General features: G+C 39.0%; 1 protein-coding gene across 1 annotated transcript; it reads left to right on the plus strand.

The window, feature by feature from the left end:
* Positions 1–294: 294 nt before the first annotated feature.
* LOC114556730 (complement C3) lies at positions 295–15,796 on the plus strand. The gene is made up of 10 exons (XM_028579762.1): positions 295–371; positions 1,421–1,616; positions 1,754–1,916; positions 2,101–2,195; positions 5,053–5,141; positions 8,015–8,097; positions 8,206–8,293; positions 9,044–9,146; positions 9,861–9,995; positions 15,656–15,796. Exons 1-10 carry the CDS (start codon positions 295–297, stop codon positions 15,794–15,796), a joined length of 1,170 nt encoding a protein of 389 aa, XP_028435563.1.
* The last annotated feature ends 544 nt before the right edge of the window (positions 15,797–16,340 follow it).

Here is a 16,340-nt window from a genome sequence, read left to right on the forward strand (position 1 = left end):
GGTTGAGGGCATCAAGCTTAGTAAGTAGAGTGGCTGGGGGGTTGAGCATATCCAGGTTTAAATCTCCTAACAACAAAAATTCTGCAGTTAGATGGGGGGGATCAGTTTCAACAGTTTCTCAACTGCTGCTGGGAAATCATGTATGGGTGTGTGCTTGTGTTACACGTGTACAGAAACACTTTGGGAGGAGGGCGGGCGAGACAGTAGTGAGGTGAAGTGGAGGGGGGGGGTGTAGTGGATAAATGAGGGTGCTGCAGAGCGACAGTCTACAGTGGATCAGGATCAGGCCGAATGATGAGTAGGACTCTGCTGTGGCTGATGGCCTCTCTGGCCTTTGCCTCTCTGACTTCTCTGGCTGATGGAGCTCCATTGTAAGTAGACCTGCATTAACTTTACACCCCCCCCATGTGCTTTAGTTAATTCACACAGAGCTAAATATATTTTTGTTTGTTCGTTCATCTTCCTGATCAAATTATTATTGGTTAAACTGCAATAGAAGCAACACAAATATCTAGGGTCCTCTGCATGTATGTTCAATTAAAAAAAGTGTATAGATGGAAATACTAGTTTAACTTACAAAAATAACCAGTTTGCAGTTTGTGTCACACAAGTCAAGGTAATGGAGTCTTTGAAATGATGCCAATGAGTTGTTGTCATTCTTGTTCAAAGTTTGCGCAACAATGCATTAAGCCAGACAGAGCAAAAGTCTAGAGGCATGATGAAATGATTTGTTGATCCAATACTGGATCGTCATCCAGGTAATCAATAGATCACTCGATGTGTGTGAAGTCCATGCTGGAGTTTATGATCGTAATCTAAGCAAATAGGTTTGTTTTCTTCGGTAATTTGGTTGAATTGAAACTTTAAATCACAGACTCTAAGAAAGTGGTTCTCAACCTGGGGCGTGGGTCCCAGGTTTAGAACGGTCTCCATTGATAAATAATACCCTGGCTAACTTGGAAATTAGGTCTTATGTCCAAAATTCTGAACCACCCCTTCAAATGTTTAGACTTTTCTACAATTTTTTCTTTTTGTTCTTGTGAAATACTAAAATATTCCTATCATTTAGCACAGTAAAAAGTCACACTTAGTAAAGCCAATATTTGTAACAAGGGTTTACCATAAAAGAGTTTGTCAGGGTGCTTGGGTAGCTCACCAGGTAGAGCAGGCGCCCATATATAGAGGTTTACTCCTCGACACAGCAGCCGCAGGTTCGACTCCACCCTGCAGCCCTTTGCTGCATGTCATTCTCCCTCTCTCTCCCTTTTCATGTCTTCAGCTGTCCTATATAAATAAAGTGCCCAAAATGCCCAAAAAATAATCTTAAAAAAGAAAAAAAGCACTGCATGTGGTCACTTCTGCACATTGACTGCAGTATATTCACATCAATATCTTTCTCTCTCTCGCCGCTGTTCTGCAGGAAGGTGATGTCTGCCCCTAACTTGTTGCGGGTAGGAACAGCAGAAAACATCTTTGTGGAGTGTCAAGACTGCACCGGGGGAAACATCCCGGTCCAAATCAACGTGGTGAACCATCCAGCCAAAAGCACAACGCTGACATCCACATCTGTGACCCTTACCAGTGAAAGAAACTTCCAGGAGCTCGGACAAATAACGGTAAATGAAATACTGTCATGCTGTATATGCATGTTACTGTAACTTGACTTCAATTACTAACACGACCAGAAATAATCTAGAAATGAATCCAGAAATGTGCATCCTGATGCACATACTGCTCATCATACTGGTTTCAGATCCCTGCTGACAGCTTCAGTAAGGATCCTACCATGAAGCAGTATGTCTACCTGCAAGCTCAGTTCCCTGACCACCTGCTGGAGAAAGTCGTCTTAGTGTCCTTCCAGTCCGGGTACATCTTCATCCAGACTGACAAGACCCTCTACACCCCCAACAGCAAAGGTCAGTTCAATACTGAGCTGCATAACTGTTAAGAAACACACTCACTTCTGTGTTTTTCCCAAATTAAATGATTGTACTGTAAATTACAGTACAACAAATAACCACTTTTGACATTTTGACACAAATTTGAGACACCTTCCTCCAACCTTCAGCAGCAAAATCAACCTCGTTCTGTCTCTGTCAGTTCATTACAGGATGTTTGCAGTGACGCCCAGTATGGAGCCTGTAGAGAGGGATGCTGAAACTCAAACTGATGCTTCTATTGCCATCAAGATTGTGGTATTGTATTTTATCTTTGATAAACACAGATTGTAAAGTAATGTGATATAGTCAGCTGTAACTGAGAGCATGAAACCTCTTAATGAGGTGATATTACAAATGCTTAACAGCAGATAATGTTCATACTAATGACCAAATAACAAAAACACAGTCAACCTTGTGTCTTTATTATGGTTTTAGTAAAACCTATCCTGATACTTACTGTAAAAAAATAAATGCAAGAAAAAATAAATCTGGTGTCCGAGTTGCACATTGAACACAGCGTCTCTCTTCAATATGAAAGATAGAAAAAGTACTGGAAAAAGAGTCAATATAGACATTGACCAGGGTCATGGATTGTAGAAAAAAGACATAGATTAAAGGTGCACTATAAGTTCCTGCATGGTTTCAGCGTGATTTCATTTTGGTCTCAAATTGTAGGCATCTCTCCTTGATCTGCTAGCTGCCTGTCCCCTGAACACACCGTGAAAAAGCCCAGTCTCAGGAGACAACACAGGGCCCGTAAACGTCAAACAAACACTAGATGCACAGGCTGTGCACCAAAATATAACAAACTATGTTCCAGCCAATCACTGACAAGATGGTTGGGGGAGGTGGTGGGGGTTAGTGACAGTTAAGCTGCAGACACACTGACCAGTGGGACTGATCAGTGTCCCAGAGCTGGTCCAAAAAGTGCCTTGAAACACACCGAAGTGACGAAACGTAATACGTCTGTATTGTTGCCCAAAAATGAAAACCGGCAGCTGATTGGACGAACGTGTCATGTGGGTCTGGTTTCTCCAGAAATTCATAGACAGACTGTCATGGCGGCTCGTTCAGAATATGATCTCATATTGTACTAAAATAGTTCACTGAAACATGTTTCTGGAAAAATTTTAAGTGAGAAATAGGCCGTGCAGTTGCTGAATCTGTCTTCATTTCAGATCGACAAAGGTCAGTTTACCAGATTTTCCTCAGATTTTGAGAGACTCTAGTCACGCTCATCCCACTCCCCGTTTCCTTGTTAGCTCTCCACCAATCAGATGGCCAAATCAGCCAAAATGAAGGCCGACGGCCCCTTGGACGGACGACGGCATGGAACACACCAACCAGACTCAACTCACCGACCTCGCCTGACTGTCCAACAGCCGATTATCGGCTTGGTGTGACAGCGCCTTTAGTCAGTTAGTCATGACAGTTATGGAAACATGGGGGGAGGGGCGATTTTGTTTGAAATTTACTTGGAACGTCAACAGAAGTGACCATTGTCGAGCGGTGTGGCAGTTGCTGAGGCGTCGCGTCGCTCGAGCCGAGCCAACCCCTTTTTTTTGCCTTCCTCTCAGAAACCCCCGGACCTACTGTACCCTCTTCTGCCGTACAGACGAAGACTAGTCGCCCGTTAGCGGGGCGGATGTTTTGACCTATACTAAAAGGAGTTGCTTTTTGACGCTTCCCTGATTAATTAGTTTATAGAGACCCTCGCCCGGATCAGGGAACCCGGAGGCGAGGCAAGAAGCTAGATACACACTACACCAGACATCCCCAACACACGGCTCTTATCCCCCTGTATATGAAAAGCGCTGCCCGAGGGGATCTTTAAAACTAATGATTTTTCTTTAGTACTTACGGTCTGTAGCCGTCTCTTCCAGGGTCACTGGAGGTCCCTTCCTTCTTAAGGACGCCCGCTTGCCCTCCTTGGTCGCCGGGCTGAGAGAGGAGGTACTCAGGGGCTCTGACCAGGCCGTAAGAGTAGGGAAATGCACTCCCACTAGGAGATAACAGGAGGTCTGCATGTCCAAGTCGATCCCCGCAGGCCGCAACTGGCCACGGGCGGTTAAAGAGGAGTCTGACCTAATGCCCCGTGAGGGGAAACCCTCCCCGCTTGGCCGTGGGCAAAACGATCCCAGAAAAAACTACGGAACTGGCAAAAGTTGGGTCCCTTAGTCCAAAGACGTGCTCAGGTAGTTTTTATTATTTTGTGACAAAAGCAGAAATTAAAAGCAAGTGGTCCTTTACAAAATAGAAATAAAAAACAAAGGCCTCCGCTCTAACAGAGGTATTTAAAGCTGCTTCTCTTTTCTTCCTATCTCTGTGTCCCCTCTACTCAGCGAGTACAGGGCAATCTCCTCTCCGCTGTCAAAGAGGCAAATAAATCTTTCCACAGCAGCAAAAGGCTCCTGGGCAAATAAAGAGAGAAGATCACTTTTTGGCAAAAACACTTATATTTATACACAAAAAACATTTACTCCTCCCAAAGTTATCCAAAGGGACGTACTTTATGTACTTCCTTGTCCTTGTAAGGTAATATAGGAAACGCTTCACAAACAACGTACAGTAACAGGAAACTTAACATGAACCCTACAGCACGTGTGCTGTGTATTGCCACAAGTGTGTCTCAGGATGCACACACACACACAGCTGTGCGCCCCCACCCTTCAGGCCCCTATTCTTTCTTATCTCTGTCTAGGTGCTTTTCCTCTACTCCCTACAAGTTCTGAATGAAAACTTTCTCTGTCAAATAATGCAGAAACAGATCAGTAAGTAAGCAAAAAACAGATTAATATGTAAGCAAGATATATATGTTATTTTTTTGGGTTTTCAACACACATACACTAAGTAATGATATAGTTTGCTTTCCAAAACACATCTAAGTGATTATATAGTTATCCTGTTAATACTAACATCGTTATATATGTTGTAAAGCAAGGAATAATATGGATTATGCTATTTCTTTGTTTTTGGTTTTTCAATCCAACCTCGTGGTTAACACCATGCAGGAACTCATAGTGCACCTTTAAATATAGCATGTATTTACTAAATCAATTTGTAAACAAGCATGGCTCTCTGTTTATGGTTGTTCAATATTGTTTATTTTTAGACCCCTGAGGACATCATTTTACCATTGGATCCAGTCCCTTTGATATCAGGGATCCACTCTGGAGTTTACCAACTTGCTGAAATTGTCAGGTTAATATGTTATCTTGTTTGAATTAAACATACAATATGTAACTTTCTGCCGCTAGGGGTCTCACAACCAAAACAATGGATTGCATGGAATTATGGGAGTTTTTATTGTTAAACACTATCGTTGATTAGAATGCATCTGTTCACAGATGAGTTTACCCATTTAAGGTTATTCACGTTACGTTTAGTAACGTGTATTCATGTCATGCTAATAAAATAGCTGCAGTTTCTCCAACATAATTACATTTTTTGCTTGATGGTGTTTTTTGCCCCCACTGGCAACTATAGAATTTATTTTGCATTGGGACGCCGGGCTATTTATTTATTTACATAACTCTATACACACACACACATACATACATACATACATACATACATACATACATATATACAGTATATATATATATGGGCTGTCAATCGATTAAAATTTTTTTACTAATTAATCGCACAATTTGCTGTAATTAATCGCGATTAATCGCTTTTTAAATTGAGACTGAAGCTTGTAATAATGGATATTTAAATGCTAAATCACTTAACTTTGCAAATATGAAGAATAAACAAACAAGGAAAGGTTCTGCTAAGTTCTGAATGTTTAATATCTTTCAGAACAACAGCAGCAACAATTTGGCTTATTTAGTCCTGCTGAAGGCTGCTGAAACGGCTACAAACTGTCTGACTTGAGAGCAGATTTTTGTCACCGTCCCCGGCTGCTGTTGCCTGCTCTCGTCTACTTTACAGGCGAGGAGCAGTTCATCTCCAACGAGCCGAGAGTTCAGTTCATCTCCAACGAGCCCAGAGCCTGTCTATGGAGCGCCTGTTCACTCCCTATCTTGAATTTTCCCGAGAGTGGAAGTTCTCCCCTTATTAGACATTCTCTGAACGAGCCTATGTTCAGTTGGCGGCAGGGCAGTCGGGACTCACCCGGAAATGGCGAGCGGAATGAGGTGACTAGTCTCTCAAAATCTGACGAAAATCTTCTAAACTGACCTTTGTTGAGCTGAAATGAAGACAGATTCAGCAACTGCACGGCCTATTTCTCACTTGTTTTCAGAAACATGTTTCAGTGAACTATTTTAGTACAATGTGAGATCGTATTCTGAACGGCCGCCATGACAGTCTGGCTTTGAATTTACGGAGAAAACAAACCCATGTGACGCGTTCGTCCAATCAGCTGCTGGTTTTCATTACTTGGGCAACAATACTGTTCGGTTCTTTAAGAATCTCCCCACTGAACGGGGCGTCAGGAGAGGACACGTTATGACTCGTGGTTTTTTATTTACACTGATTGATTGTCCACATACAGTTGTTTAGTCCACATATGCATGTTATAAACCTGCGGAAATAGAAAGACTATGGTGTAAACAAGAATATTAGCCACATACCTAATATACCATATTCTGAATAATATACAAATATATATATATATATATATATATATATATATATATATATATATATATATATATATATATATATATATATATATATATATATATATATATATATATATATATACACATATATATATATATATATATATATATATATATATATATATATATATATATATATATATATATATATATATATATATATATATATATATATATATATATATACTGTATATATATATATAAATTACATTCTAGGCAGTACTTAATATCATAAATATTATAATATATATAGTGTTTAATCTGAATGACTAAGCAAAGCACATATATCTAAACACAGAAATGCACATCAATATCAATATCAATGTTACACATTAAACTAGTAACCCAAAACCACAAAGGTGTATGTTGGCCTAAAGTGAAAACAGTGAGTGTAGTTTTAGATAGCGACGCTGTGCACAGCAATCCATTACCAATGTAAAGCGATTGACTACATTTCCCATCCAGCACCGCAACCAGGAAGTAGCTTGTGTGACAGTGAGATGCACCAATTTCAAACATTTACTGGAATATAGTCACGGATACTATCGAGCCGACAGCGTTAAACATCAGACTGCACATAAGGTTTTATCAGCGTGACCAACGTAACAGTTATCAAGCAAACAAATCGCGCACATATACATCGGCAGCACAGCAGTAGCGCAACAGACAAACAAACTTAAACCGCAGCTCAATGTAGCGAAACAACAGCTTACCAGTGGCGCATCTCTCCTGACGAGACAACATGTCGGAACTAGTACTCGGTCCCGTTTATAGCCCATGCTCATTCATTTCTGGATTCTATCCTGGGTGCTGCGTTTTAACCCAAACCTAACCCTAATCATTGCCTAATTCACTTCAAGGCAGCGCTGCGACCGTTGACTTTTTAAGTAGATAAACACGTTTTTCTTGATTAAATCTGTATTGAACATTAGCGGCTAACGTTAGCAGGTTTTAGCTGCTGGCTAATGATTAGCGATTGCGATTGCTGTTGTCAGCAGCAGGAGAACATCTCCCAACTGTAAATCATACAATGTCACAGAAAAAAATACTGGTAACACTGTTTTTTCTGCCAAAAGGCATCATTTTGTGATTAATTACAAACTGAATAGTATGCCTTTAATTCAATTCAAACATTACAGTAATACCTTAAATAATTGAAGACTATGTAAAAATGTGGTGTTTTCTACAATTAATTTCCCATGCTGATGGTAATTTGGTGTTTGGACAGCTACTTGATCAAAATCATCTAAGTCATACAGTGTAGGAAGTGTGGAGAGACACACTAAATCCTCAGTACATACATCACTCGAGCCAATACTTTAAAACCTTTATTCTGAACTTCAGTGTTTCTGGAGTTACTATCAACAGAAATCAATTTCTTTTATTTTGTATAATATTGATATTAAAAGAATAAGTGATATGTGTCTGTGTGTGTGTGTGTAGTACCGGACTGTGGAAAGTGGTGGCGAAGTTCCCCAGCAACCCACAGCAGAGCTATTCTGCAGAGTTCGAGGTCAAAGAATATGGTGAGCCCCATGACCTGCACCTTCATTTAAAACTTATTTAAAACTACAATATTCACATGTTTTTTACATGATTGAACACACAGTAACATTTTGTTTCCAATTTTTCAGTGCTGCCCAGTTTTGAAGTTAAACTGACGTCTGAAAGTTCCTTCTTCTACGTGGACTGTCCAGAGTTCACCGTCAACATCAAAGCTACGTATGTGAAGGTTTATTAGGTGTTATTCAGAAGCTGTGTTGCTCTTTTAATCAATTAATTTAAGGGGCAGTAGTGGCCTAAAGGTTAAAGAAGTGAGCTTGTAACAAGGAGGTCATCTGTTCAATCCCCCAGACCGGCAGGATAAAATCTGTGTGGGGAAAGTGAAAGGGCAGCATTCGTTACCGTTGGGACTTTAGCTTATTCACCGTATTCCCCAGCATTAGATAAGTCCATACATACCCTTCTCACCTTAGTCTGTGTCGTAACTTTGTCAGACAGAGTTACAACACGCACTGAGGTGAAAAGGGTATGTATGGACTTATCTAACTCCGGGGGATACGGGGAATAAGACAAAGACCCAATAAGTCGGCGTGTTCCTTTAACCCCGACAGCTCCAGTGGAGCTGCTCAGTGGCCAGCAAATCAGACTGTGGTGGTACTGGGCAGCTTCCAGTATGAATGTGGTCAGATCAGACTGTTGTGGTACTGGGCAGCTTCCAGTATGAATGTGATCAGACCAGACTGTGGTGGTACTGGGCAGCTTCCAGTATGAATGTGATCAGACTGTGGTGGTACTGGGCAGCTTCCAGTATGAATGTGGAACTGTGTAAATGTGACACGTCATCGTTGCAAATGAGAAATTGTTCTCAATTGACTGACCTGGATAAATAAAGGTAAAAAAAGAGATGTGTTTTTGTTGTTCCCATTTTTAATTGTGACCTTCAAACATGTCCCTCTCTTGTGTATTTAGGTATCTGTTTGGTCAAGCGGTGGATGGGACGGCCTACGTGGTGTTTGGGGTTATGCAAGATGGTCAGAAGAAGAGCTTTCCAACTTCTTTTCAGAGAGTTGAGGTGATCACATACTCATGTGTCTTGTGGGACTAAAACATGAAAACATGAACATGAACATGTCTAGGATTTCCTGACTTCTGCAGTTATTTCAGTTACATTGTTACATTCCTATTAGGGGTGCATGATTCAGAAAATGTCAATATATTCAATATTGATCTTTAGTCTCAAGATTCAATTCAAAATTGATTTTTGATTCAAAAACTATTCTTGATTAACCCTTGTGTTGACTTAGGGTCAAATTGACCCGTTTTCAATTTTTGTTTTATATAAGAAAATATGGGACGTATAAATAAGCGCTAAAAATGTGTAGAAGAAAATTTTTACAATTTAAAACGTTGGAAACAGCAAAAACAAACAGGCGCCAAAAACGTCTTTTTCAAGGTTGATGGGAAGACCGCACAAGGGTTAAAAAAACGAAACACAATATGTAAATGTAGTTACTTTTTCCCCATATGATTGCAGTAGACATACGATAAAAAAGAAATTTGAATCGCGATACGAATGTGAATCAATTTTTTTTCACACCCCTAATTCTAAAGATAGGCTATTATTTATTTAGGATGTTGAGAATAATGCCTAATTATAATATAATATATAATAATAAATATAATTTAATATAATGCATACTGTTAGAATTTACACTTTAGTACCTCCAACTGTTCAATGACTGTATCACTGTATTTCAAAATGCATTTTTCTATTATGTCACATTAGATAGAGAAGGGTTATGGAGAGGTGACACTGAACAGAGAGCACATCACACAGACTTACCGAGACATCTCTGATCTGGTGGGGAGCTTCATGTATGTAGCTATCAGTGTGCTGACGGAGAGTGGTAAGAAAGATACTGTTTGTTTGTGCTTGTTGACTATGCTTGATCATGTTTGGGTCAAATTCAGTATCAGTATTACTATTATTGTTATTATTATAATAATAATAATAATAATTTCCCAAAAAGAAGCGATATCAACATATGTTGTTCTGTATCAGTTAATCTAGAAGAAAGTAAACAGATGTTAAAATCATTTCTGTCAGGTCCATTAAGTCAAGAACAAGGCAGACAATAAAAATGCTTTAAGAAATGTTATTGTTTAAATTACGAATTAAATTTGGCAGAATGGCTCAGAGGAGTCCCCTGACCTAAATGAGCATCATTAAATAGCAGAGAGTCAGGGGACAGCAGCAGCATTAGGGGACGCTCACACAGTTTAAAGGTCCCATGGCATGAAAATGTCACTTCATGAGTTTTTTTAACATTAATATGTGTTCCCCCAGCCTGCCTATGGTCCCCCAGTGGCTAGAAATGGTGACAGGTGTAAACCGAGCCCTGGGTATCCTGCTCTGCCTTTGAGAAAATGAAAGCTCAGATGGACCAATCAGGAATCTTCTCCTTATGAGGTCATAAGGAGCAAGGTTACCTCCCCTTTCTCTGCTTTGCCCGCCCAGAGAATTTGGCGCGCCCATGAGAGAGAGAGGCATCATGGCTTTCAAACGAGCAAAGTGGCAGTTGGTCAAGACCACACCCCCACTGGCTCTAGTGGCTGGAATTCTGCACCAAGGCTGAATTTCGGGAAAGAGACTTCAGATACAGTATTAGGGGACCACTAAGGCCTATATAAAAGAGACTTCAGATACAGTATTAGGGGACCACTAAGGTCTATATAAAAGAGACTTCAGATACAGTATTAGGGGACCACTAAGGCCTATATAAAGAGACTTCAGATACAGTATTAGGGGACCACTAAGGCCTATATAAAGAGACTTCAGATACAGTATTAGGGACCACTAAGGTAAGGGACCACTAAGGTCTATATAAAAGAGACTTCAGATACAGTATTAGGGGGACCACTAAGGTCTATATAAAAGAGACTTCAGATACAGTATTAGGGGACCACTAAGGTCTATATAAAAGAGACTTCAGATACAGTATTAGGGGACCACTAAGGTCTATATAAAAGAGACTTCAGATACAGTATTAGGGGACCACTAAGGCCTATATAAAGAGACTTCAGATACAGTATTAGGGGACCACTAAGGCCTATATAAAAGAGACTTCAGATACAGTATTAGGGGACCACTAAGGTCTATATAAAAGAGACTTCAGATACAGTATTAGGGGACCACTAAGGTCTATATAAAGAGACTTCAGATACAGTATTAGGGGACCACTAAGGTCTATATAAAAGAGACTTCAGATACAGTATTAGGGGACCACTAAGGTCTATATAAAAGAGACTTCAGATACAGTATTAGGGGACCACTAAGGTCTATATAAAAGAGACTTCAGATACAGTATTAGAGCACCACTAAGGCCTATATAAAAGAGACTTCAGATACAGTATTAGGGGACCACTAAGGTCTATATAAAAGAGACTTCAGATACAGTATTAGAGCACCACTAAGGCCTATATAAAAGAGACTTCAGATACAGTATTAGGGGACCATTAAGGTCTATATAAAACAGACTTCAGATACAGTATTAGAGGACCACTAAGGTCTATATAAAAGAGACTTCAGATACAGTATTAGGGGACCACTAAGGTCTATATAAAAGAGACTTCAGATACAGTATTAGGGGACCACTAAGGTCTATATAAAAGAGACTTCAGATACAGTATTAGTTACATCACCTTACACTATCACCTTTAAGAAAACGGCCACATTTTTCAAACCAGGAATGTCCTTCCATCTTACGGTAAAGTACTTATTTAGATTTATATAAATTACCAGCAAAATTATGGCTATATTTCTACTTACAAATAAAAAAGCCATTACAGAAAAAATTTCATTACTTATTACAGTTACTCTTTGAAAACACAGATGGCAGGACTTCTAAATATGAAGTATTATTATATTATAATTAATGTTCTTTTAATAATAAATAAAAGGCTGTCGGACTGATCAGTCAGCTCCCCGAGGTCCAAAAAGTGCCTCCGAACACACTGAAGAGACGTTCACTGAAACGTGTTTCTGAAAACATTTAAAGTGAGAAATAGCCCGTGCAGAATTGCTGAATCTGTCTTCATTTCAGATCAACAAAGGTCAGTTTAATAGATTTTCGTTAGATTTTGAGAGGCGTTCGTCACTCATCCCGCTCGTTATTTCTGGGTTAGCTCTCCACCAATCAGATGGGTCATTGAGTCTGACTGCCCGCCCTCCGACCCAGCGAGTCAGGTCGGCCAAAATGAAGGCCGACGGCTCCTCGGATGGACGACGGCACGCAACACACCCAACAGACTCGAGTCACCGACCTCACCAGACTTTCTGACGGCCGATTATCGGGTTGGTGTGTCAGGGCCATTACGTAATAAGATGTTTTAATAAGACAGTGTCGTGGAAGTTTCCTTTGCAGCAGGGGGAAGAGTTTTCAGAGGTTAGTAAATTGAAACAAATAAGACAGACTGAGACTAAAACCAAGTTGGGTTTTTGTATTTTATTAAAAAAGATATATTTGCAAATATAGGATCAATATGATTTCACAAAAGGCCTCAGCCCAGTGTGGAGTCAGTTTCTCCAATGAGTGAACAGAAACACCAGGCTTATATGCATCTTCAGAGTGACAACACACACACACTTGGATTATTATGACGCTACAATTTTGACAGGCAATCTGATACACATGAAGACAATCAGAGAAATACAACCCAGTCTCACTCCCTACTCGTCAAATGTATGACGCATGGTCAAGGACCCTGGCGTCAAGTTTCAACCAAATAGGGGTACCATTGACGTTATTTTTCGACGAGGGGGGTCCGTCAGATAGACATTCATGTTATTCCCTCACCGTCGGATATCGACGAAAGAAAAAAACACGCCCCCCGCCCCTTAACTCAAAAACTGTGACAGTTATTGGTATCTTTAGCCCAATAACCGCTGTTTTAATCAACAATATTCACGAGATAGTATCATGGTTTATATGTATTTCTTTTTATGTTATTATTTCGGTATATTTCGGCCAGGGAAGCTGGATTGCTTTTTTGTTGATTTATATTTTTTAAACTATAATGCTACATCTATCAACATTTATTTAGATGTTATCATGGTATTCATTTCTTGACTTTAATAATATTATTTCGGTCTTATTACCGGTGAAATATTACAGTATATATGCTGTAATACAGAACATTACGATATGATCCGAGCAGGAAGAATTCAAAGCCGATAGGCCTATCCCACAATGCAATGCGGCCATTCATTTCAAAGAATCGGCCAGCGATCAGCTGGTCTTTAACGCCAGGATCGCTTCAATATACATATATACAGTCAGTGGTCAGTATTACTTCAATATACATATATACAGTCAGTGGTCAGTATCACTTCAATATACATATATACAGTCAGTGGTCAGTATCACTTCAATATACATATATACAGTCAGTGGTCAGTATCACTTCAATATACATATATACAGTCAGTGGTCAGTATCACTTCAATATACATATATACAGTCAGTGGTCAGTATTACTACAATATACATATATACAGTCAGTGGTCAGTATTACTACAATATACATATATACAGTCAGTGGTCAGTATCACTTCAATATACATATATACAGTCAGTGGTCAGTATCACTTCAATATACATATATACAGTCAGTGGTCAGTATCACTTCATACATATATACAGTCAGTGGTCAGTATCACTTCAATATACATATATACAGTCAGTGGTCAGTATTACTACAATATACATATATACAGTCAGTGGTCAGTATCACTACAATATACATATATACAGTCAGTGGTCAGTATCACTTCAATATACATATATACAGTCAGTGGTCAGTATCACTACAATATACATATATATATACAGTCAGTGGTCAGTATCACTTCAATATACATATATACAGTCAGTGGTCAGTATTACTACAATATACATATATACAGTCAGTGGTCAGTATCACTTCAATATACATATATACAGTCAGTGGTCAGTATCACTTCAATATACATATATACAGTCAGTGGTCAGTATCACTACAATATACATATATACAGTCAGTGGTCAGTATTACTTCAATATACATATATACAGTCAGTGGTCAGTATCACTTCAATATACATATATACAGTCAGTGGTCAGTATCACTACAATATACATATATACAGTCAGTGGTCAGTATCACTTCAATATACATATATACAGTCAGTGGTCAGTATTACTTCAATATACATATATACAGTCAGTGATTGTGTCACCAGCAACAACACGTTGCTCAGTTTTATTCCAGTAAGTTATGAACCATAATAACGTTTAAACGAATCCGCCGAAAACTCCGGAAGTGACGTGAGTACGTCCGCTCAGCGGATACGAAGATAAAAAAATATATAGGCCTAACATTCGTAATATTAATGTTTTTTTCTAATGTTGTATTTGAGGAGTTAAACAATAAAGATAGTTATAATATTAAAATACAGTTTCATGTATTTGTCTACGTTTAAACGAATCCGCGGAAGTGACGTGAAATTCCACATCTCGTCTGTGAAAGAATGTTCCACGTTGTACGTGAGAATTTACACAATAAAATACTAATAATGAAAAAATTGTGTTTTATATTTAGCACTTTGATTTGCCTTATATATATACTATATAAAAAACCTACAGTTGAGTGTTTAGAAATACAGCCTAATGGCTTGTTTGAATAATTTGCATTTGTTTTGAATTGTACTGTTGTGAAAAAACAATAAACAATATACAAAGAGAAGCATTTTTTATTTTATTTTCCATGCATAGTTATTTAAAAACACAATTTTCTAATTTTGCAGTTGATGAATATTAACAGCAAAGACTAAAGGGGAAAAACATGAATATATTGTATATGTGTGGAACTTAGTTTGATTTAAAATCACACTGCATTATTAGTTGTTTTAAATAAATGACTTTTTTGAAATATCAATTTATGGTAGGCCTAACATATTCATTATTATATTCAGAAGATGATCCTCATATCAATCACCGTGGTTACAGCTTGTAGCCATCCTAAAGGGACTAGTTTTAAGAAGCATTTTCAGGAAATTAAAAAGATAAGCAGATTTTTGCTGAGGTTTTTGTTCACAGAGTAAGATGTATATAGCTTTGTTTGGGTATGTATACATATACAACATTTGTATATATATATGGCATTTTTGGCACACTTCTACCTCAGCCCTACTGCACAAAGACAAAACTCACACATCTCATTCAACCATTTCACAAGCTGAGAAAAGGGTCATGACATGGGTCAGAGCAGTGGTTCCCAACCTTTTTCCTTGGTGCCCCCCTACTACTACGGGGGGCGTGTTTTTTTCGTCGATATCCGACGGTGAGGGAATAACATGAATGTCTATCTGACGGACCCCCTCTTCGAAAAATAACGTCAAGGGTACCCCTATTTCGTTGAAACTTGACGCCAGGGTCCTTGACCATGCGTCATACATTTGACGAGTAGGGAGTGAGACTGTTGTTTCATAAGACAGTTACATATTTTTCTGATTGTTCAGCTGTTTGTGTTTTTCTGATGAAGGTTGAAGTTGTGAATCCTGACGGCACTCCGGCAGAGCGTGTTGCAGTGGTGGTCGACCCCGGCCAGGTGGAAGGCATTACCACAACCAATGGCATGGCAAAGCTGTCAATACAGTGGCGACGGACGGACGACGGAGACTGACAATCACCGTAAGTCTATAAATGTGGTTTGTAAATGAAAGCTTAAACCTACATTAATCAACAATTTTGATATTCCCTTGAAGAGCAAAGAAAGCTTTCACCTGTGGCTCCATGCAGATTTTTTGTGCCCTTATCGTATAATATCTATATCTGTATTTATATTAAATACTGTAAATGCATGAAAATTAACTGTACAGTATTGAAATAGTGAACTTCATATTACCATTATTATGTTTATCCCACATTATATGTAGCAATTTTATATTGCTAGGCTACGCTATGCCAGGCAAAGCCACGATAAGTTAGGACAGGATAGAATAGACTCTGGACTTTACAGGAATTCATTATTCAACTGTTTTTATAGTGAATGCTTACCTGTGTGTGTGTGTGTGTGTGTGTGTGTGTGTGTGTGTGTGTGTGTGTGTGTGTGTGTGTGTGTGTGTCGTTAATTGCAGGCAAGGACCGAGGATAATCGTATTTCAAATGAAAGGCAAACATCAGCCACCATGGTAGCTCTCCCATATACCTCTCCAAGCAACAAGTAC

This window comes from Perca flavescens, chromosome 6 (genome assembly GCF_004354835.1).
Source record: "Perca flavescens isolate YP-PL-M2 chromosome 6, PFLA_1.0, whole genome shotgun sequence".
NCBI lineage: Eukaryota > Metazoa > Chordata > Actinopteri > Perciformes > Percidae > Perca > Perca flavescens.